The sequence below is a fragment of the Chinchilla lanigera genome, unplaced genomic scaffold (genome assembly GCF_000276665.1).
Source record: "Chinchilla lanigera isolate Chin_1 unplaced genomic scaffold, ChiLan1.0 scaffold00013, whole genome shotgun sequence".
NCBI classification, from domain to species: Eukaryota; Metazoa; Chordata; class Mammalia; order Rodentia; family Chinchillidae; genus Chinchilla; species Chinchilla lanigera.
The window spans coordinates 5,830,749-5,856,604 of NW_004955414.1; the positions used below are offsets into that span (position 1 = coordinate 5,830,749).

Consider the following 25,856-nt stretch of genomic DNA (forward strand, 5'->3'; position numbering starts at 1 on the left):
GTTTCTGCTTTTATAGCCTGGGGGACTGAAGCCTGGGCCTTTGTACAGGCTACAGCTCCAGTCCTTTTTTTACAAATATTTTGTTGAGACAGGATCTCAGTAAGTCACTAACTTGGCCAAACTGAACTAGAAATTGTATGAGCCTCTCAGAGTGCCGGGATTACAGGCTTTCACCACCACACAAGGGTAAAACTATCCAGAAAAATGTAACGCTCTCACATCTTGCACAGTGCTCACATTGCTGCTCCTCTGGCCAGCGCTGGCCATCTCAGATTAGCGGTCACTTTTGGGGTAAGCTGTTCCTATCTCAAGGCAAGATAAGTGATCCAGATTTGACCATACTCCAAAAAAACCAATGCCTCAGTACTCCTCTTCTTATCTGGATCTGTTTTTTTATTCTCACAGCCAATGAACCCCCAGGATGGCAAGCACCATATTAGCAGTCTGTACCTTCCACTGAAATCTGGGGATTGAGAGACTAGCTTGGCATCTGACATACAGTAAATATTTAACTAATATATACTGAATGGATGAATGAACGAATGTAGTAGCATTTTCTGAGTACTTACTGCGCAACAGGCACAGTGCCAGTGGAACCTTTTACAAATATTATTTAGTTCTCTTAGAAACACTGTAAGTATCATAAGTCCTATGAAATTTACTATGAATAGGTATCTTGCCCTCAGGCAATAAACGGTTAATAGTTATTTGAACACAGAACCATCTGACTCCAAACCCTGGCCCCTTAATCAACGAACTCCGTACACTTCCAACTGTGCCTTAAACTGCGGTAAATCCAGGATCAGCAGGCCCTCAAATACTGCACTGGCTTCTCTCCCATGATTCTGTCCTGGACGCTTCCTATCTGTTCCCATGATTTTTATCAGATCTGGCAGATAAAAGCCAGATCATCCGAGGTACAACTTTCAGAGGAAGCTTCTTGAAATATAGATCAGCATTTCCTACTTTTTTACTCAACCAACTGCACTGGCTTAGGGCCTACTGAATTAACTATAAACTTCAAGTTTAAAACAGTATCTGGGAAAGAGTACTATGTGGGCTATTATACATTACAGTTAACTGAACTACTGGCCATACTCCAAAAATAACCAATGCCTCAGTACTCCTCTTCTTATCCGGATCATTCTTCCCTGCATCTATGCTAACATCTTACCTGCCTTTTGAAATTGATCAGAAATGCTTCCTCTCACCCTCTTCTGTCCATCCTCCTTATAGAAAAAAATAATTTGTTAACTGTACAGCACTTAATTTCTATTCTCGCACAGCATTTGGGCTTTTTTATCCTATAGATAATTCTGTGCAATCTTCCTGCTTCCTCCTCTCTTTATTTCTCTCCACAACTTGGGGACAGACAGTAAGTTAGGTCTGCCTGACATATGTTGCTGAAATAACCTATACTTCTCTTTTGTAATGCTCAGCATAATTGATACTGTCTTCCTTACTAAACCATGAGTTCAAAAGACAGTGACTGTATCTGACTCATTCACCAATGTATTCTTAATGCACAAGTTCTGGGGTAAAAAGTAAAAGTATTCCAAATAAACAGTAAATGAAAGTTATGTTTGCTGTCCACATATTATCTTGCAAATGTTTAGTGCTTAAAATATAACTTGGGTACTTTGCGAATACTCATACTTTGTGATTAAAGGATAATTTTCCTCAGATGGAACAATGTGTTTTCATGATAGAGTAATTAGGATCTGCATAAGAGGAAGACTTCCTTCATGTGACTGTATTCATTCAAGTTTAGGAATGCTCAGGGCTGTCCTGTGTACCAGACATTTTATATCTTTTGTTTATCAAAGTTTGATATTGCCAGAAAGCAGAATTAAATTTAGCTACAAGTATTTTTGTAACCCCTCCCTTTTGTAATTAATACTAAATGTTGTAGTTTTTACATGGCATAAATTTATAGCACATGTGTGCAATAAAAATCAGGATAGCCAAAAATCAAAAGATGTAGAGTTAGAAAGTCATACAAGATAATACTTTTTGGAAGCCTACAAAAACAGCATACAATGAGCCACATTACTTTTCAAGAATGAAATTTGACAGTACTAGAATGACAGTACTAGAATGAAATTTGACAGTACACTTGGCTTTTGGCACTATTCTTCTGAGTATGAATTTCATATCTTTGAGAATCAATTTCCAGTGCAAGAACCCTGAAATGAGATCACATCTGTTTAGTGAAAGGAGATATACAATATGAGTAAGTGACACTTCACAGTACTTAATTTTCTTTGACAACAAGAATATTAGCATGAATAAACATTTCCCATAACATTTCTCTATAATAATGTATAGGGAAAATTTTTAAGGGCAAACAGTCCAAACCAGCCCCTTACTACAAGTGGGTTTGAATAAGATGCATAAAAATATGCCTGAAAAAACTTTGAGTTGTTGCAGTTTCTTAAAGTTTTCATTTCAGGAAAATCACCTTTTTGTTTTTTATCAACTGTCAGTTAAAACAGAGGCTTTAAAAACAACAGCAATAAAGTTATTTTCTAGTAAGTGTATGAGCTTTTAGTGAAAACCGCAAGGTAAAGCAATTGTGGATTATGACTTAGAAAGGTTTTGTTACCGTAAGTTTCCACAAGCAAAAATATTTTTAATCATATAATGAATTCATTCTTTTTCCCTCCAAGCCCAATTTCCTTGCATGTCATCTGACTCTGTTAGTGGGAATTCCTCGTAAGTTCTTAGGCTTTCAACATTGTTCTAGGACTGAGAGGTAGAGGGGAAAAGAAGGGCTGAACACACCAGGCACGAGGTTACCATTTCCTTTCGAGTTTCAGGTTTGTCTTTTCCACTTTAATCCTCCCAGTCACCCAAATCCCAGCCCTTATTATTCTGTTTTTCTACCTTGAAGTTCCATCTTTTTCTGTGTCCAAATACTATGGCTAGATGAATCATTCTGAAAAACTGTCTACAAGCTGCTCAAAATTCCTTAGTGGCTCCCTATTGCCCACCTTATCAGATCTAACTCTGTCTTCTCCACACACCACCCCTTTCCAGAATCTGATCCGAGTGTACCTACCAAAAATACCTTATATTCCTCACTGTAACATTTCCTTACTATTTCAGTAGATTTTCTCAGTCCTGTGTCCCATTTCATGTTTACAATTTTCATTCTTTTGCTAATATTACTCACTGCCACCCGGAGCGCTTTTCCTCTTTATTTGTACTTAGCTAAAATTATCCTTCAAATGTAGCTTAAAGCATGTAAGATTCATAGCAACAATAATGGATGACATTTTTACTTATAACTTGCCAAGCACTGTTCAAATATTTTCATTTACTAGTTCATTTGACCCTCAACATAATTTTATGGGACAATCACACAAAACTTTGCCAAATCCCGAGACTCAGCCTAACTTTTCCCTCTAATACTTGTAGTAAATATCATGTGAATAAGCTGCACTAAGCATCTACCGTATGTGCTAAGCAATGGACTATGAGGTAAAGAAAAGACTCCAGCTACACTCAAGATCTAATGTGTGTTTGACAGAATCTGTCCTACTCATAATTTGGTGCCACACACTTAAGTCCTTAATTTTTTGGTAATTGCTCATGTTCAGCTTTGTCTTTCAAGCTCCTATTAATATAATGAGTTCTTGTGTTTCTTTACTGGCAATTTACAACATAAAGCACACAATAGGCCCAAAAAGTAGAAGCTGACTAATTTTTAAGGGAAAATAATCTAATAAATTACTCTTTCCATGAAGTATCCATAAAGGCTTAGAATTATTGTTATGACTTTAAAAATTGCTATTAGCTTAAAAATTTAGTCAACAAATATTATAATTACAAATACTTTTAAAAGTTAACTCATAAATTCTCACTCAACATAAAGATAAATAAAATGATACTTACCTAAGTGCCGAAAATGTAAATCCCTTCAAACCATCTTTGCACCTGAAACAAAAATTCAGTCATAAAATAATGTTTTGAGATATAAAGTAGTAAATTTGTAGGTACCAATTTTTTTTCTAAGAATGGTATTCTAAAAGGTGAAACTCTTAGTGTAATGATCTAAGTATTACAAGTGGTCAAATAAGCAACAAGCAATGGAGCAGCTCATCTTACACAAAACTGTTAATGTAATGCTTTGCTGTGTCGTACTAACATAACTTAGCGCTCAGTTCTCAGCTCTTCTAATTGCTCCAACTGGACCTAAAATGAGGGCTGGGAGCAAAGAATTCTTCATTCTGCCCAATACCTTAGGGAGTGATTTTTATGTTTACAGAAGCTATATATACTTTCTAGGTATTATATATAGGTCTATTTGAGGTCTCCGTTTCTCTCTTAATTCAATAAATGTAGAGCACCATGAAACTGGCAGGCTCAGAAAAGCTTCAAATTCAGTGCAACCATTTTACCTTCTGATTTAGTCCAATCAGAACAAATAACAGCATAGAGAACAGCGTCAGGGTAGGGACAGAGCACAAGGAGAGAATTCCACTTAGTACTGTGAGTGCTTACGATTTACATCACATCTCTCTGAGTAGAATTTTCTCTATCTCATATCTGCACAGAGGTTCAAACATTGCAAGAGGTCACAATATTAATAGCAGTCAGAATTTAGGGTGGGAGCAAAAACAGTTGATCTGACTTTAAAAGTCATGCTTTTTTCCTACCCATCCTCATTTTTTTTAATTAAGAAAAACCAAAAATTCTACAGATTTGCAAAAGTCTAAAGATCTGATCACCTTAAGTAAAGGGCCTGTGAGATTTATCATCAAAATCCCTTAACAAAATCTGTAAAGACTGATGGTACAATAATGCTTATATGCTCAAAACATGTGGTGAAGTTTTATATTTTGTAGAAATTATTATAAAAGACATTGCCATTAATCCTCCTCAAGATAGTTCCTTGCTTCAAAAACACTTAGCCTGTTTCTTGCCACTTTCTGAAGTAGCTCTGGAGATCCCCTTTCATGAGTGTCTTTAGTTGCACTGTCATGGCTGCTCGGGTGCCTGAGCTGATGCAAAACATTCACTTTTTATGGTCATTTTGACTTGGAGGAAGAGCCAAAAGCTCACAGAGCCAGAACCGGTGAATAGGTAGATAAGGACACACCGTTATGTTTTTTTATTTGATGGAAACTGCCATAAATGTATGATCAATCTGGGATGATAAAATATGGTAAATATTTAAATTTAAAAATTTATTATGGTCAAAGATGCACTGCTATTAGTTCCCCTAAAAAAACTCCCCTCACTTCAAACACACTTATCCCACTGCTCTTGGCAGTGTGTCTTTCATTGTAATAAGTTTTTAAAAATTTAAATATTCACCATATCTTTTGATCATCCCTTGAATGTTAATATTAAGACCTTGGATATTCTTGAAGAAATAGTACAACTTCAAATATAATTGAATACAACTCCTTCTGTATATGTCTTTTTTATGAAATATCATAAAGGAAACTCACAAAAGAAATCTCTGTATATAATATATAAATACACATAGGATATAACATAGAATCTCAGAAAAAAATTAATCCACGTACACAGAAATGTTTAAACAACTTAAGGATTCATTTCACTAAGGACATAGTGTCCTTTGTGGTCATGTTAACAGAGAAATATAACCACTGAATTGAAGTAATATATTACATAATTATCTTTTTTTAAATTATCTTTTCTATACAGAATGAAAGTAAAGGCAAAACAATTCCTAAGTCAAGCTAAAAGATGTCTATGTGGAAATTATAACATTAAAATTCTTAAGTTTATGTTTTTCTAATCTGAATAAAATATTTCACAGTAATATAAAACCCAGAAGTAGTACAGCTAGGCAAGTTCCAGCCCACCTGGTGACTTAGGGACTCTGCAACAGTCTGTTACAAAATTATTTTTTTTCTTTTTATTCTTAGTAAAAAATAAAAAAATAAAAATACAGAATTTCAAAACAAGATGAAAGGAAATTAACAATGGTTGTTATACTGTATATTGTTATCTTCAAAGTAGTTGCTCAGATTACCAGATATAGGCATGCAAAATTGATCAATTAGGCATTAATTGTTCCTTTCAATAAACCAATACAAATTAGCAGTACAATTATCTTAGCTATCTGTGAGTATATATATATATATATATACATATATATATATATATATAATTTTCCCCAAAATTAAAACAATATAAAGGACTAGGGATGTAGCTCAATGGGAAGGCACTGGGTTAAATCCACAGTACCACCAGAAAAGTAAATTTAAAAAAAAAAGAAAGAAAGAAAATCCTAGATGGGTGGAGTGGTGAGAGAGCACAGGCCAGGTGTCTACTGACAGGAAAAAGGAAAACAGTAGATTAATTAAAAGATTATGTACATTTGAGAACAAATTTTGCCTTTGATATCTCATTGTTAAAAATTCCCCCATTTATCTCTGTGTAATGCTGAATAGATAAAAGATTCTGCCAACTTTGTCTCCTCAACATAGCATATTTGTCACACTGAACAGTAAATTTAATTGCAGACCAAACATCAAAAAACAGCTTTCAAGTATAAAAGGGGCATACACAAATGAGTCTGCAGTTTCATTATGATTGAAGCTTACTCCTTTCAGTAGAACCCTGTGGGAAGCACTGCGTATTGATAAAGTCTTAACACGGATTCTAAAGGGCTATTCTTCTTTCCATTCATGTGTATAAGGTTTGTTAATGTAATTGAGGGTCAGATGTCTATGTCAAAAGAACAAAAAAGTAATTATTCCCATAAGAAGAATCTTTAAAACAGTAATACTGTCCTACATTTTCATATTAAGAGTATTGTCTGAACATTATACTAATATGAAACACTACTGTAATCTGTGAAAAATGTAGAAAAGATGATATAAATATAAAGATGTAAACAAACCCCACCGAAAGGTACCTCATTTTTCTATAGAATTTGTTACCACAATATAAATCAAATCACATTCTTCATTTAAGTATTAATGCTCACCGACTCAATTATTATTACTAAGTGTTACCATGTGTAAGTGCTGGTTTTAAGTTCTAAGGATGCTAACACTGAACAACAGAGCGTCCCTGCTTTCATACAGGTGACATTCTAGAAATGGGAGAGTAAGATAAGACTAAGTCATAGCATGAAACTTGCCAATGTAAAAAAACTGAATGGAAAAAAATGTGATGGAATCAAGATTTCTTATTTTATGGTCAAGAAGAGCTTCTCTAACAGGTAAAAGTCGGTAATCTCATCAGAAACCTTGATGAACTGAAGGAAGGCATTTTAGTTTGAAGTATTAACACCAAATACAAAGCCCATAACGAGAGTCAGGAAAACAGCAAGTGGATTATGTAACTGGGGCAGAGAAGTAGGTGTAAGAAATGCAGCCAGGTCATCACAGTAACATGGGTGAGGAGCAAATGGTCTGCAATGCGCAAAGATTCCTTTAGGCATTAAGAGGATTTGGGAATGTTCTCAGCAAAGGAGTGACATGACCTGTCATAACTTCTAACAGAACCATTTTGGCTTCTGGACTGAATGTAAACTACAGGAGAGCAAATTTAGAGTGAAGGAGTGTAGTAAGAATGGGAAAGATAACTGTGGTATGAGGTGGAAGACAGTATTAAAAATTGGAATGCATTCAAAAGTAGAGCTGGCAGAATTTCTTGACAGAACAAATGTGGGGTAAAGAAGATTATTAGTTATTAGTGACCACAAACTATTGAAATATGTTTTCTTGGAGAAAATAGGAAGATAAAATGATCACTTACTAAAAGTGAGGATACTATTGGATGAGTAGTTTCAAGGACAGAATCAAAGGTTTCTTTTACACGTGTTACATTTGAAATGTACTTCAGTTAATTAAATGGAAAAGTGAAGGAAGCAAGTGTCTGGTTACAAAAATCAGGAGTCACTGAAGAGACCTGATTCATTTACATGTAGTACTCGAGACGAGATACAGTCATATGTAAGAAAGAAGTGTAGATAAAGGAATTATACAAGGACTTAATATATTTTATTCCTCCATAACCTTTAATGCAAAAATATCTCTTAGAAGAAAAACAAAAATAATTATGCCTAGTCAATGTAGTCTCTAAGTGTTATTTTTATTTTCAAGTGTAAAGACAACATATGTAACTCATGCATACACCGACTTCTCTATTTAGTCTATACATGTGATGTAAAATAACTACCATAACTTAATCCATATATACTGAACCTTTACTTTGTAAGATTAGTGATAAGCTAAAGCATAATATATAATAGAGCGGGGGGGGGAGGAAAAGGGACATGAAGCATTACATCAACCAATCGATTCAATCAATTCAATACACAAATAATTGCAGAAATTCAGATTGGAATTACATACTAAGGACAGTAAATCACAAAAAAAATTAACACCATCAATATCAGAACAATACTCTCAGTCAATTGTCAAATTTTGAGTTCGAAGTGTAAACCGTAAGTAAAAGAAACAATTCTGCCCCTAAGACTTTTTCTCCTGTGATTAATTTCCATGATACTACAGTGCTGTACTTCCATGAAGCGCATTCATTTTATTACAATATGATACCAGCAGATGTCGCTACAATATTGTTTTTGAAAGAATTTGCAGTCCTACGTGATTTCTGCACTAAACATCTTGAAAGTTTTCTGCTAAAAATACATTTCTAGAGACTCACAAATTTTACTGATTGTAATAAAATCATTTCTTCAAGTAAATATTAGGATATTAGATTTTCAATGGTGGGTGATGTCTCTGTTCCTATACCCTATCATCATACTATTAAAAATGTTTAGGGGCACCCTGTCTGAAATCAACATAAAACTTGATGATGTAAGGTGATGCATTATTGTATCTTCTCAAATGAGCTGAAAACAATGAAAAGAAACTACTTTTATTCTTTCTAAAATAAGTTTGTTTTCTACTCAGCTTCCATTCATTTGATAAATACATTGGATGTAAAAAAAAAAATACTTTATAAAGTCTTTAAAACATTTCTTCAGAGACAATGCATGGTCGTGGTATAGTGGAAAGAATCGATGTAAGCAAGAATGTAGACACATGTCAGAATTTCTATCTCCACAGTGAGGAAAATCACTTAACTTTATGGCTCAACTTCGTTTATTAATAAAGACACTGGGCTGGGGATGCAGATCAGTGGTACAACACTTGCCCAGTACGCTTGAGAACCTGGTTTGATTCCCATCATGGGGGACTGGAAGGACGGGGAGCAAAGGGAAAGGGGGAAGGGAGAAAGGAGGGGAGGGGAAGGAAAACACTGGAAGAGAGAGGAGAGACCACAATTAGCAGATGGCTAATTTAATGACTTCTAATTTCGAAATTTTACTATTTAAAGGAAAAATAGAATGAGTTCTTCTAAATCTCTTATAATGTCAAAAGCATGTAAAAGATCTCACCAACAAGATTAAAAACGACAAAAACAAACACAAATAACTCGATGTATTTTGGAATTAGTGAATGCTACTAGGATTATTACACCTGTTTATAATTTTACAATACTGTACATGGGACTTGTTCCTGCAAAAGTTTACAGAATTATTGTAATTTACTATTCAAAACTTGTTGAATATGATTAAAATACATTACATGGCTTACATAACACACAACAGGTTTTTTTCTCTTACTATTGTTTGAATGATAAAATAGGCTAAGACACTCTACCTCAGCCTGCATATGGCACTTTACATGAGAAGAACAATATAATGTTCCTACTGTGAGAAACTGCACAAGAAACTGAGGTTGGAATGTCAACAAATTAAATGCAGGAAGATTACTCTGTTTCATGAATACTTATGTCTTCAAATATTTTCAATAGGATTCTACTATACAGTGAATTTTCCCAGTGTATTAAACATATTCTTTATTCTTATAAATATTTTATACTGTATTCATCTCATATAGAATGGAACACTAGCTATTGGCACTGTCCTCAAGAACCCAAAAGAAGTTACTGAAGCAGGCAGCAGTTATGGGTAATCCTGTGTGACTGTAAGTCCCCAGATGATGATTGTGCACTTTTTTCTGGTGTGTCCCATATATAAGTTGGAAACATTTGGACTCAGACTTACAGTAACAACCCCACTAGACTCATGTGTCTCTTTAAACTTGGAAAGGTGGAACTATTTTTGATTTAAAATTCAAAGTAGAAAGGTCATGCTCCAAGCTGCCTTCAATTGCCAGAGAACCAACTGCTAGAGAATCAATTCCGATTGTTTCTTTAAAAAAATGTTAACTGGGATAAATTTCCCTCTCAACATGAGCAAGTAAAAGGAATACTAGTCAAACTTTAAAATACAAAAGGAGCAGAATGTGATTTCACTGGGCCTAAAGTGAAAGGCTGATTTCCAGTTCCCCAGCTAATGGCATGTGTTTAGACTTGAAAAACCATAGGCAACAACCAAGTAAGATCAAAATGGCATTTCATGTAAATCCAAAGAAAAATTTAGCAAGTGTTTTAAAGCCATGGCATTGCTAGGAAGAAAAGCTATTTACACTAAACAAAATTATAGCCATGATACTAAACCAATCTATTTTTTAAAGACCTCAAGACTGGCAAGTATTTTCATGATTTTCCTCTTCTATAATGGTTGTGAAAAAGATAAAAAGAAATGTTTTCAATTAAGCAGAATCTTTTAATCAGTATTAATTTATTTTTAAAGGCATATTGGTATCTATGTCATTAAAATAATATGGCAATTAATTTTCAAGCTGAACAAAATGAGTAGACATTTGATGGTACAAGATTAGGCTATAATTTTTCACAAACTGTTGCTTATTTTATACCAAAGTTCAGATCTAAAATAAGGAAAATATGTACCTCTGAGTAACTGAACAAAAACATTTTGGAAGCTTTTGGGAACTACTACTTCCTGCTTAAGTGAGGACTCATGAAGTCTTCTGATCCAAAAGAAAAGCACTCATGTCAAACACTCCAGCCTACTTCCTCACAGAGATGATGAATGTCATTGGTGTTATATACAATATAATAGAAACCGAGAGTGTCAACACACTGAAATCCTGCTGGCCAAGAGAACAGTATTAAAAAATGGAATACTGAAACTAAATCTCAGAGACTACATTTCACAGATTAAGAAACTACGGCCCAAGGAGGTTAATGATCTGTTCAAAGCGGTTTGGTCCCTCGATACCCTAACACAGTAGTAAACTATCCCCATCATCTGTGTACCTGCTCAAGTCTCAACTTGCAAAGAAGAAATATTACAGAGATGTAAAGGTATCTTGGGCTGTGTAAAAGAAACCACTCCACAGAAGTGAATGAAGAAAGCAGACATGGAAAGCACAGGTCAGAAAATAGAGAAAAACGATCTTTCAGCTTTTATTATGCAGACTTTGAAGGGGACAAAGGGCATGGATAGTCTTAAAGGGACCAATGTTCCTCATTTTCCCATGTTCTCTACCTAAATATGATTTGAGTAAAAGTGTACTTTACTCAAAACTCCATGCTGGCTTTCCTTTCCCACTTCCCCTTCACAATAGCTATTTTTTACATTAGAAAAACAAAGCCATGGTTCTTTCCCCAGACCTACCAAATTCATAAACTCTAAGAGTGTGGCCCAACAAGCGGTGCAATCTATGCTTGTACAAAATCTCCATGTCGTTCTGATGAATGTTAAAGCTTGAGAACCACTGGTCTTGGTCATGCTATAGTAACAACATCTCAATGGCTTTTAACAACAAATGTATATTTCTTGTCCATGCCATTTTTCAAACAAGGGTTGGGTTGGCTCAACTATACGCAATCTTTATTTTGTGCCTTAGGATGGGATAAAGAAGTATGTATCTAGAACTGCTGCTAATTTTCAGAGCAGGAGGCAAAAAAAGGGAATATACGATACTATGCTCTGATTCAAAGCTTTTGCTCATGAGTAAACATAAATCACTTCCTCTCGTATTTCTTTAGTCATAGCAAGTCATAACTCCAGGCATGATGTCAACAGGGGAAAGAAGTGTAATGCTTTCCAAAGGAGGGGCAGCCGATACTTTGAACAATAACACAGTCTGACATATAGCCCAACGCACATAATTGTTGGAAGTCAATTGTATTCGTTTATAACATTTAAGGAAATTCAAAGCACAATTCCCTTTTCCACTTACAATACTATCATCAGTCTTCTTCACATTAACTTCAATCTTTCACTTTTAGTATCATGTTATTAATGTCTTCCTGACACTGGCTTTAGAAATAGGCTTGTCTGCAATATATTAAATAATATTTTATAATATGCATACAAATAAATGTATGTACATATTCTGAACTTCATTCTTTACTAATTACTGAAGCTTTTAGAAATTCCACATTGTTTGTTTACATAACTTAAATGCTTTATACAGTGCACAGCACATAAATCATTTAGTACTTGTATAATGAAAGAAATGTTACCTGTGTAGTAACTAAAAACCAAACAAAAAACCTTGCATTTTATAGTAATTATATTCCTAAGTTTGCATTGAAGGGGACAAAGGGCATGGATAGTCTTAAAGGGACCAATGTGCCAAGTTTGTTGGATTCTTATTTAACAATTCTAGAGTTTACATTTTGATTTTCAGTTTCTAAAAAAATTTATTTTCCAATCAACCACCTCAATGCCCAGTAAGAACTCCCAAGAATTATCCTTAATATAAAGTTCCATTAATTCTTTATATTTATAATTTGGTATGAATTTACACTTAGATGTAAGTATGCACATTATAAACAGAGGTCTCCAATCTTTCAGGGAATATTTCACATATCCTGGACAAAATATTACAGTGATCATAATCCAAAAAGAGGGAATGGGAATGCTACTGACACCCACCCCTAGGACTTGTAATCCAGCAAAGGAGAGGAGACTTTACAAGATGGGGCACCGTTCACATTTCTGCATTTATTCACTCAACCACACAGTTAAATATTCACAAATATTTACTAATAGTTAACTATGTATCAGGCAGGAAGGCTGCCAAGAGTAGTTATCATTCTACCTAAAGTAAGGAACTTTTAAAGCAAATGAAAGAACTCAACAGCCAAATATTAAAAATTATATTCTACCTGCAAGGTAGCTCTTCTATTTAAAATTATAATGTTTCTATATGTGAAAATTACATACAGCAGATATCAAGAGCATATTGCATACATCATTACAAAAATGTAAGTAGTTCTATTTATACCTTAATGGCCTTCTCCAATACTATCCTACATAATGGCCAGTCTTTGTAAATGTATTTATTCATTTGCATATGTAAATTAAAATGGTGCTGAGTCAAAAACAGTATTATTATTTTAAAATGTAGAAAATAATCCACTTTTCAGTGCTACACGACTAGGGATCCCTGGGAAGTTTGGCAGTAGGGGAAATTTGGAAGAAAACTTTGCCATAAGTCTTCTAAATCCTAAGAAGGTATGTAGCATACGTGGGCCTCCTAAAACAGTCAGACTAGCCTGGCTTTCCCTATTCTGAAACTTTAACTTGGTGAAAAAATGTACTTTGTTTTCCAAAAAAATTTGCATGTGTGGGCTATATTTTAGGTTTTCAGTATCCTGCCAGACAACAATTTAACACACAGAGTGACTTTTTTTATATGTATTTTTGGCAATGGTTTAACAAAACTCAACACCCTTAAAGCTGGTCAAGCACCCTTGCCTAGAACGTATGGTTCGCCCAACAGCCAAAGGCCTGACAGGCAGGTTTTGGCCTCAAGAAGCTGTAATGGTTGCGAGTACTTAAATATAGGAATTTACTTCTGACTTCATGCCATTGTTTATTCTGCTTGTCAGTTCTACAGGAAAAAGAGGAAGGGATCTCAGTTTCAGGGACTAGATTCAAGAAAGATAAAAAGGAGTCAAGTGTAAACACAAAGGATGACCATACAGCAGAGCAAAGAAAATTATCCTGGTAGAAACGATTCTTTTAATTCTTTCAAATAAAATTACCCAATGTAAAAGTAAAACTTCATTGCTTTTAATGGAAAAAAATGTAGGTGCCTGAACATGGAGACGTTGCTGTAATATTCATTTATGTAAATAAAAAGAAAAATGCCAAGAAAGTAAAGAAGGTCAAATAAAGGTTAATCAATTTAAAAATATGAGTTCTTCAGAAGCTAGTTTCCTTATAAATCAATGTATAATAAATGCCTTCTCTAGCCTTATAGCATATATAATTCAAAATATGGTATTTATTTTTCAAGATATCAGTTACTTCTGATTCTATATTTAGGTTAGTGCAGAATTTTTGCTGTAAGTCTTTAAATCATAAGAAGATACTTAGCACATTTGGGCCTTTCTAAAAATGTCAGAAGTAGAAATGCTCTGGGAAGACCTAAGAAAGATACGTACATGCTAAAAAGCACAAGTGTATAGACACTGGGAAAGTCTTTGAAGGAGGTGGACAGACATTGTTATAAGACACACTTATGTGGATATTTCACTTAAGTCTTAATTTAGTCCTTAAAGTAATGGCACAATTCACAAATTCATAACTATCACTTTATCTTTCCAAGGGGAAAAGGGAATAGCTGGAAAAATAGTGAAAACTGGGTCCTGAGGGAACATGGGAAAGAGAACCAGACATTGGGAAAGGTTTCACTTTCACTGCTCAGCAGCTTTCAGACCTGAGATTTCTGCTGACACTTCTAGGTTGGAAAGGCTTCCTGAATTACCTCATCAAGCCACTCTAAAGACTGGTGTGAAAATCTGTTTCCTAAAGCAGCACTGAATATACTTCAAAAATCTCATCTGTGGTATCCATGTTTAAAAACACTCCAGCTTTATTTACTTTTGCTGGAACACTTGAGATTAACTCTATCTGCATAACTAGCACAGAACTCAAATGTCCAAAGTAAACAATGGTGACTGCTGACAGAACAACGGGGGAGATAAACAATAAGGAAGGGTTCAAATAAACTAAGAGCATGTTACTAATATGGCTGTTACTCAATTTCCTTCTCTATGAAATAAAATATTAAAAGATTGCAGTGAGTATAAAATAAAATGAGGTAATATATAAATAATCTCTCAAGAGCAATGGCTAGAACATGGCAGGTATTCAACATATGTTAAGTTCCTCTTTTCCTTCCCCTTGGGTCTCATTTCCTGCAATTTGTAGTATTCTGTCTCTCCTCTTGGTGTTTTGAACTATTCTGTGAATCGATTGTCTCAATTGTTTAAAAATTAGGTGCAAGATCCAAGCGATGATTTTGATCTTGAGAGAGAAAATCCGTAACTTACAATGCTTCAGTTTAAGAGTTTTCAGCTTTATGATGGTATAAAAACAATACATATACATCATAAACCATAACTCAAGTTTAAAATTTTAACCTCTTTCTAGACTATGATAGGTGGTGTAACACTAGCTTTTAATACTTAGTAGTAGTAGCGAGCTACAGCTATCAGTCAGGAGAGAAAAAGATACTGCGCAGTGTACTGTGTTGATAACCAGTGATGTTCCATAGATTAGATGTATTAAATGCACTTTCAACTTAATGATATTTTCAACTTACAATGGGTTTATAAAACCATAACCCATTTTTTCTTCATAACCCCAATCATTAGAAGAGCCAAAGAGAGAAAAACTCAAGAATATCAATGGGTGAAGGAGAACAATTACCTGAAATTATAAGACAAACAGTAAGGAATAAAAGATACAAGGGAAGCAGAGTACTCAAATATTGCTGGGAAGAAGATCATAAAGAGTTCTGAGTAAGACGGTGGGTCGATGACATCAGCATCTGTGTGGTGTTTTAGTTAATCCTCACGATACCCATTTTGCAGATACAAAGAGGAAGCCTAGCAAGAAAGTATCTTGCTCAAAACTGCTCAACTTGTAAGAGAGGAACCTACAACCTGCATGTGCCAGCTCTAAACACTACTTTCTACTTTACCATTCTAGTGCTAATGAAGATAGAAATCAAACTATTAAGAGGACAAAAGCTTTAGATGGAATACATGAAATCTCTGAAGTAAAGTTAGTAAGTCTGAGTTCTTTAAAAAGGATGAGGAAAGGCAACACAGTGTTTATACCAGGTGGAAAGATCGAACAGGCATAAAGAAAAGCTTAAAGGCTAAATTTTTTTTCATACCAAAAGCAGTTGTTTCATGTGCTGAGACAAATTATTTTCCAAGAGCTCTATGTTCCAAAATAAGTGGCTGAAAAAAAAACTCTAATTAGAAATTTTAATATTACAACAATCAAAAATAAAGTGGCAGTTCCAGAATCAATCAGAGTATCAATTAGAACCATTACAACCTTGGGACTAGAAGGTCCATAGAGACCACGTTGTATCTTCTAGAACACTGTTTTACAAAGGAAATATAATGCAGGCTACCTAGGTAATTTAATATTTTCTTCTAGCCATATTTTTTAAAGTAAAAATGTAAAATTAATTTTAATACTATATTTTACTTAATCAAATCTAGCTAAGATATTATGTCAGTAAATAATCGATATGAAAGAATGTTACATTGTTTTCATATATTAAATATTCAAAATCTGGTATGTTATTTATAATAACAGCACTCTAAATTTTTACTAGCCACATTTCAAGTCTCAATGGTCACATGTGGCTAGAGGCTACCATACTCAACAACACAGTTATAGGTAATCACAAAAGTAACTACAGCCTGCAAATGTCAAGTGACTTTCTAAAAATTCAAGTTAATAGGATGCTAACAGAATGTATGATACATCTTTCTTCTTTTCACTGACATTGGAACCATGAAAACACCATAGAAATTCAAAAAAAGTTCATGTAACTACATGATCACTCTGGGCCGCTGGTTATTAATCAAACTGAATGGCTCCTAAACCCAATAAAACTATGATTAGACACCTTGGGGGGGCGGGAATAATTTTCCAAGGGGCTTTTTTTCCCTAAGCATTATAGTTAAAAAGGAAGCAATCACAATGATCTTCCCAATAGTAAACTGATAGGTAACTTGACATAGCAAATTTTAAAAAATATATTTTATAACTGAGAGTTCACATGAGAGAAATAGGATTTTTACAGATATTCCTTCAAGTATACATGATTTAAATCTAAGGAAAACAGTTTTATTCTTTAAGGAAATAAAAACTTGTCAGAGAGAATAAATAGAAATCTGCAACCTAAGGATAACGATGGGTAATACCTTACTAAAAAATGTTCTTTCATATTATCTTTTTAAAATTATGACACTGAGCAAGTAATAAAACTTAAATAGGAAAAGGCTGACAAGTACCGTAAGTCAAAACTGTATACGAAACTGCTTACTTTCTGGTCACTATAATAAAAGGCCAGTATCTCCTGGAAGTGACATGTTAAGATCAGTTATCTGAATACTCTAAGGAACACCTAGTGCTCTGGAGTAGCAAGACAACTAACGAAAGCCTTCCTTACTTGCTGTGCTAAAAGTAAATATGGCAAATCATAAAGGATGAACAGGAGTCTGTTTCTCACATTAATAGAGGTTACACACTCTAAATTAAAAGAACTAACGAAACATTCTTTTGCTGCAGGGCTTTTCTTACAGACAACCTACAAAATGTAGGACTTTTCTTACAGACAACCTACAAAAGGCTACTATTTGGCTAACTGGTATTTTAAAAGTATAAGTAACTTTTAAACACATATGTAATATAACAACCATCGTTAATTTCCTATCATCTTATTTTGAAATTCTGTATCATTTGTATTGTTTTTATATTGTTTTTCGTCTTTGTTGTTATTTTGTTTTTGTTTTTCTCTCTTTAAAATAAAAAAAATTCCTTAAAACTAGTCATTTTTAAAAGCAAATCTTGGAATCTATAATCATATCTGTACAAAAAAATTATTGCATAAATCATGAAAATATATAATTATTAGCTTAGAAAAACAAAGAATTTACACTGCTAAGAAACACCAGGATAAGCTTCTTAAACAGAACTGCTCTTTGATTACAGATGCTACCTGAAACCTAGGGTTCTTGGAGGAAACCCTCTGACAGCTAGAATCCAGCTAAATACACAAATCACTTCACATTGAAATCTACTCCCAAAAGCTTTAATCAGGTTTCTACAAGCAACAAACCAAATCAAACAAATAAAGAACGTTAACAACACTAGTAAACTGGGTTTACTAACTGTAAAACGAGACAAAAAATACAATAGCAAAAAGGAGATAGAATGAAACTCTTTGTTAATCCATGAGCATCCATTCAATACCCATGCCACTTAAGATAAAAACTTTGTTCCTAATATACTCCTAAAGATTTTTTTTTTAAAAAGGTTGCCTCATTCTGGCTCAAATTCTTAGATAATTTTTTGGAAACTTAAGGCATCTAAAATGTAATAGTTGGCAGACACAGAACATATAATGATGCCAATATTCGTAATTAGACCAGCTTTTAAAAAGAGAAGGTGCTTAATCTTCCCTGAAAGAAAACTAGACTTAGCTATCCTGTACTTCAAAGCCCACAGTCTGATAGGGAAAGAATAATACTGAACATAAAATTTTGTTTTATGGGTTCATTTTTGAAATGTGTATCAGGCATAAAATTTCCTACTTTAAATAAAAAGTTCTGATATACACTAAAAATAATCACGAAATCTAGGTTACGAATAAAACAAAAAATAAGGTTAAGTATTTTAAGGCTACTACTATTTTCAGTGGGCAAAAATACATTTCCACTGAACTGTTTTTCCTCCAACACATTTGTTTTTCTTTTTCTATAAAACAAAACCCACAACTATGAGAAAGGATATATGTCTTTCACGCTTTAGAAGAGGTTAGGCTAAAATGTTTATCTTCTGTAAGAGAGGAATAATTACAAAGCAACATCCTAATTGCTCATTTAGGACCTTCTCAATTTATTAATCATTCTGTGTATACATAAATAAATGAAACAAAGAGATCCATCCCGTTCCCATACAGAAAGTAGAAGTCCACAAAGCACTACTGGTTTTGATACTGAGACACATTTTATGTGAAAGTATACCTCGACTCATCACTTAACTCAAGTTTTTACTTTAAAACTCTGAAGCAAGTATAGCTACAGCAAATACGATCTCTTCCCTCTTTAATTTAAATTTTGAATTACCCTCACTATTTAACATATATATCCCATTTTAATGGTTCTCAATTTTGGTCTTCACATGTGTCAATTATTTAAATTCTAAGTTCAAAATGTACTAATATAAATCAGTGTTAAAACCCTCATCTCAAAAGACACAGACACCAAAGATGGTATTTCATAGAAATACTAGCAGCTAGATAAGTACCCTTATAGGCATTCTCCATTCCTACTTAAGGAAGAAAAACTCAACTTCTGGTCAGGCACGCTACTATACAGAATAGAAGAGAACTTCCAGAGAGTACGGCCCTGTGACTAGGTCCAAAACATGACAGGCAAAAGGAAGTGCTGCACAGGACTTTGCTTAAAGGAAACCAATGTAGACAAGAGGGCTCATTCGTTTCTTTTTCTCATTTACCTTCCTCGCATCTGTAAGACAGACATGACACCTACAATCCCAGTGGTCATCTTAGTTCACAATAAGAAGGAGACTGATTCACAAGACTGGTAGAACAGGGAGACGGTTAGGGTATAATGATAGTGATATTCACCTTACTGGCCTTGGAATCCCACCTCCAACGTCTTTTACATAATTACTAAAGCTCTCTTTTGTTCAAATCACTACATTTTGAATTTCTCAGTTGTTAGCACTGAGCCCATGCTAAGTAATCCATAGTTTGAAAGAATAAGAAATCAAATGAAGGAAAACAAAACTTTTAATTTTTATTATATATATATATATATAAGGGGGGGTTGAAACAGGGTCTTTCTACGTAGTTCAGGCTGGCCTTGAACTCACTACATAGCCTGGGCTGGCCTTGAACTTACAGGGATCCTCCTGCTTCAACCTCTCAAGTTCTGGGTGGATATATTCTTCTTGAAATCACATATGTACTACAGCAGAATAATTAAGAGCATAGAATCTGGAACTAGACAGATCAAAGTCCTGGCTCTGCCATTTTCCTGCTATGGAGCATCAGACAAGTTAGTAAATCCTCTCCATACCCCAGTTTACTCATCTATAAAAATGGAGTGGTAATGTCGGGACTGACGGTATATCCCCATGGTCTCAGTGGCCTGAGAGGATGAGGCAAGAAAACAGCCTGAGCCCAAGAGTTTGAGACCCACCCATGCAACTCAGAAAACCTGTTTCAAGAAAAAAAATTAGCAGTGGTATCTACATCACAGAGTTGTTTTGAAGATTAACAATGAAAATATTTAAAGTGTGTTACATACTGTAGGTGTAATATATTAGTTATCAAGATTACTACTAACATATCCTAAAATAATTGAGAGCTTTCATTACATATCTATATTTCAGTGGACTTGAAGAAATTGCTACCATACACAGTCCATAAAAAAAAAATGCATACACACTTTCAGGAAAAGAACAATAGCATGATATTGCTTCAGTAGATGGTATTACCCTCAGGTGGGGAACCCTAGAACATGTCATATATTCACAGAAAAGCCACTACACTGCCGGCCCTTTGAAAAGAAATTGAAAACACACATGCAGAAACTCAACGACTAAGGTTATCGAGGTAGTGGTTCACTGCACTAAGAGGTATCTGGAAGCTAATGGCCACCACTTTGAGCACCTCTTGTAATTGTAAAGGACAAAGGTAACTTGTATTAGTCTCATGATGTTTCACTAAATTTATTGCTAAAATATTTATTCAAGTTTTTCTTTTCCTGAATTGTGTATACATTTTTGTGGCAGACTTTGTATATACAGGATCCAACCCTGGAATGTGATATAACCAAATATATCTCCTTAATAAGAAGAAATTTACTAGAAATGTTGATAAAATATTACTAAAGAGTAATATTTTATAAGAAAACACTATTTCATAAAGATCAATTCTAATTTTACCACTTAGTAAAACATATAAATCATTAAAGAGAAAGCAGCTTTATACAAATACTACCCCAACAATTTAGAAGTATGATTATAGGACTACTAACTCAATATAAAACTTTGAACCAGTTTCTTTCACTAGTGTGAGATATTTATGGAAACTTCATTTCAAGATATCCACAATCAAGTGCAGCGTGGTGGAGCATGCCTATAATCCTAGCACTCAGGAGACTGAGGCAAGAGGATCGCTGCATGTCCAAGGCCAGGCTGGGTTATAAAGTGAGTCCAAGGCCAGCCTGAATTACATAGTGAGATCTTGTCTCAAAAAATCAAGTACATAATCAACCTATCACTCTTATAAATAGAATTCTATGGTATTTATGCAGCAAATGCTTCATCTGATTTGCAAATTTGCACTGATTTTCCCCATGGTTCTGTTTCTCTTACCCATACTAGTATTCAACCTCATTCTGTTGTTTCTAAGATGACTAAAACCCACACGTAATTTGTAGCTTCCATTCTAAACATTAAACAAATGAACACCAACAAGGATATGGGGATATACTGTTTTAATTGATTTTTAAAGAAACAAATAGCGATAACTGCATAGGTATTATCTTTTGTACTTTGGTCTATATTCTCAATCCCATCTGAGAAAGTTCTTCACCTCTGTGCATCCAGGGAAAAGTAGCTGTCTTCTAAAGACACTAACGATGACATATTTGAATCATCTCATGTGAAGCTATTTGCTTGCTGATTGTGTTCTTCTTTACTCCCTATTTCTACTTCCATAGTTATTTCTAATACTTTTATAACGACCCTGATCAACTGACTCAGACCTCTGCCTCCTCACCACTGTGCTATCTAGAAATCTCTGTCAATTTTCCTTATTTATGAAAGGCTTTGGAATGTAACTCTCATTTTTCTTATTAATCCTCAAACCTTCCATTGTTCTAAGGGACTCTGACATGTACGAGTGTGACCAGGCCGTTCTCTGAACTTCTCATTTCCAATAAGTAGCTCCAATTTACTTTAGCACTCCAGTTCCCCAGTTACTCCCACAATTTCATCATTTTATCTGCTCTTGAATAATTTACTCAAGCAGTTCATTCACCTAATTTTACTTCTAATTTTCTTGCTGAACTACTCCTACTCTGAAGGTTCTTTGACCTCCTAAGAGATTTCCAATGCATCAATTTCATATTTTTTCCCATATATCAATGCTTTCTTCTTCACTATTCTCCTTATCTGGTCTAAATTCCATGATCTAGAAAATATTACCCTACACTCTTCTTCCACTGAATTCTCACATAGCCTCCATCTGGAATAACTCTAATTCTGGATAAAACTACCACTTTCTCAGTTCCTTTAATGAAGCAAATGTATGCTGCTAAGGAAAACTATACAACAAAATATGATCATCATAGTCAAATGCACACAAATGTAGTCAGTAATCCTATCATTTTGCTCTGATCTGTGCCTAACAAGTATTTCAAATCCTATAAACTGTGTTTAGGCCATTAACTCCATCCTTTAGTTTCAGTAAAGACCTTGGCTCCCACTTTACTAACAATCATAGGAACTAACAGATACAAACTTCTAATAGAAAGTTGAAATTCATAGCTGCTGTTCTGTACCATTTTCTCCTTCTTTCCCCTCATGTAAGCATACTGATCAGCTTTCCTGTTACTCAGATCAAATACCTTGATACCCACGATTTTTAAAAGGGAAATGGGTTTATTTGGCTTACAGTTTCAAGGAGTTCAGTCCATGATACTTGGCTGGCTCCAAAGCAGGGACACTGAAGCTGAAGAGCTTGGCAGGAAGCCAAGAACCTGAGCAGCGGAAGAGAGGAAGAGGCCAGGGACAAATATAGATCCCAAACTCACGCCTCAGAAATGCCCAGAAATATGCTTTACTAATTCCTTAGGTAGTTCCCAAGTCAATCAAGTTGACAATTAAATTTAACAGTCACAACAATATAAAAGTTAAAGATCTGATCAGGGGGTAAGTTGTTTACAATGCAAATATAGAGACCCTACTAGAGTGCCTAAAACCAATCATTGAAGAATTCTGTAATTTAATAACAAGGTACAAGAAAACGAAGTTTCAAATGAAGCTTTTTATTTACAGTAAAACCATATATAATATATATAGTTATTCCAATTCCTCAATTTCATATTTATTCCCCTGTATCAGTGCTTTCTTTTCATTAGCCTCCTTATCCAGTTTAAATTTTATGACCTAGAAATTATTGCCCTATATATTTGGCTGAAATATATATATATACATATATATATGATAGAATACAGCTGATGTGAGCACACGCACATAAAAATGATTTAAGAGAAATATAAGTATAGTGTTTTCCAACAATATTAAACATCAGTCTTTGATAGATGTAACTTTGCAGTGTTATTATTACTGAGGTCCAAAGGAGCCTTTCCTCTCTGGGTATAAAATAACCTACTTGACAGATTTTTAACAACCAAGGGTGGGGGAAAGGGTATGGAGGGTGAAATTATTACTCCTTGCAGACACAAGCTTTCTAGTTGGAACAAAGATAGCTCTGACTCATCAAAAACATATGTAGATTTAAGATCCTTAACTATAAACAGTAGGTTTCAGGCCTGGGTGGTCTGTATTATGTCCAATAATATCTAAATTGGCTTATCCTCAAAATAAATATTTCATTTTATTACTCTGAGTCATGAAAAATATTTAATCTTTGTTCAAAACAGAAAGGTTTCTAATAAAATCTTTCAGTTATGTGACTGTATTTTTAGTAGATAGTTCAGGATACCACTACTCATTAAGTCCATGGAAAGAGATCTTAAACGGCTTTCTCAGTATCTCAAAGAATATTCTAAGTAAACCAGGAAGATGGCCAATTAGAAATAAATTGTCTCAATGCCTGTGATGATCACTGATATTTCTGTGTGGCGTTTAGTAATGAGTTAGGCCCTAAGGGTTGAAATGAAATACCAGAGCTCCTCTTTTATCTCAGAGATAATCTGGCATACTATCCACACCACTTAAAAAACTACTTTCAAACTGAGTGTGTTTCATTTTCTTAAAATATTATACCAAAGTATTCCAAAATGGCAGGTGACAACAGTAAATGTCTTTCAGAGAGTACTTGAAAATTTTATTAAGAATGAATGTAAACTATTTTCCAGGTATCATCAAACCCACATTAAAATCTGTTCTACAGTAGTACTCAAATAAAAAGGAACAGACTCCTGGGGGAAAGGAAGGAGAAAAGAGAACACACTGAGGAGCACACACTGCATCACGTGCAGTAACAGCACAAGGGCTCTCTCCAAAAACTCAAAGAATGCTTTTCTTCCCGGAGGAAGAAGTCCCACACTCCTCATGGATGACAGCAACTTCATCCACCTCAGGATTTTCTGCCATACCTGCTTAATGAGCTGGCCAGAAAATGTTCTTAAGTCATAACAAAGACAGATCATCAGAGCATAAAGATTCCAAGTTCATCACGACCAGATGTTTAGGGCTAAAACTCTTGGCTTCTGGTGAGATTTCTCACTACTGGCTTATAAAGTGAGCATTAAATGTTATTTGTTCTAGCTCTAAATTTCTTCCTTCCAAAAGAGCTGACCTAAGTGGGAAACACTTTCTCTGTGGAAGTTAGTGGACGTTGTAAGGAAATGTTTTAGCAGCAATTGGCTACTTTCCATACAGGACATATGGACTCATATGCTCACTCAACTCCTATGTAATTCGATTCTTAGAACAGCAGTTGCTGAGTACCACACACACTGTTATTCCTATACAATTAATATGCTGTTATTCTATCGTCTGACAAAATTTTATCTTAGAGTTTTCTAAGTAACACGGTAGTTTCTGCAGTAATTTAGTAATTATAAAAATAGCATGGCCACTGTATGACTCTAAAAATTTATTTGAGTAAAAATAGGTGGAGAAATAGGTGTGCTACATTAAGGAAGATAAATTTTAGTTCAGGTCTGAAGGCATATAGTATACTATTATAACTGAATATATTTAATTAAGTCCAAATAAGTAAAATTCTAATAATAGGGAAAAACAAACATTTTAAGAAAATAAGGTTTAAAGGACAATAAAGGAGGAGGAAGGATATTGCTCTCTTTAAATTATTCTTGCTATAAAAAGAAAATTTCTTTTCTCCTCCATTTCGATACTACCAACAGTGAAGAGCATGCAATGCAGGAAACTGCCCATGTACATGTAATAAACTTGACAACTTTAAAGTTACAACATAAAAATTAATGATTGCTTTATAAAGCAAACATCTCATTAACCCTTGCATTTGTCTATTTTGCATGCACATATATTTCCTCTATAAATTTCTTAAAGGATGGCACTTCAGCATTTACGTTATCCATACTTTTCTCTGATTACATAAAATCCAGATGTTCAATATATCATTAAGAAAACTTAATAATTAGAATTTCATTATCATCTTTACTTTCGGTTCAGTCACAATTCTGTTTAATGTACATTTTATATGCTAACCAACGGCAGGTTTCACGTATGCTATATTCCATGCTAACCAAGGGCAGGCTCACCAGCACTGGAACCCTAAATGCTGCTTATACAGGTGTCTTAGCCGGTGCTCCACGTACCTACCCAGTGTCACCATCCGCCGCAGGCACCTCTCCCCACACCTAAAGAGCACCTTCACTTGCCATGCTTCATTACTGTGTATTTCGCAACTACCTTTAAGACCAAAGTTTTACAGCGCATTGCCCACAAAAACTTCATCAAGCCCCAAAGGGTCTGCACAGCAGCTCCCGCACCTATGGTGCCACAGCATGGTGGGGCACGGCTCTTATTTGAACTGAATTCTTACAGATTATCTGGGGCTTCTCTTGATAAGATCCTATACACAATTTATTTATTTATTTTTATTTATTTTATTTTAAAAATAAAAGGAGGAAAACATTAACAGACACACCACCTTTTACAA

At 34.5% G+C, this 25,856-nt stretch overlaps 1 protein-coding gene across 1 annotated transcript in view; it reads right to left on the reverse strand.

Annotated features, from left to right (window-relative positions):
- Tmem135 (transmembrane protein 135) overlaps window positions 1-25,856 on the reverse strand; it is a 206,311-nt gene that overhangs the window by 20,110 nt on the left and 160,345 nt on the right. The window contains exon 7 of the mRNA XM_005379732.2: window positions 3,898-3,939. Within this exon, the coding sequence (XP_005379789.1) occupies window positions 3,898-3,939 (42 nt within the window). The remainder of the gene's footprint in view (window positions 1-3,897; window positions 3,940-25,856) is intronic.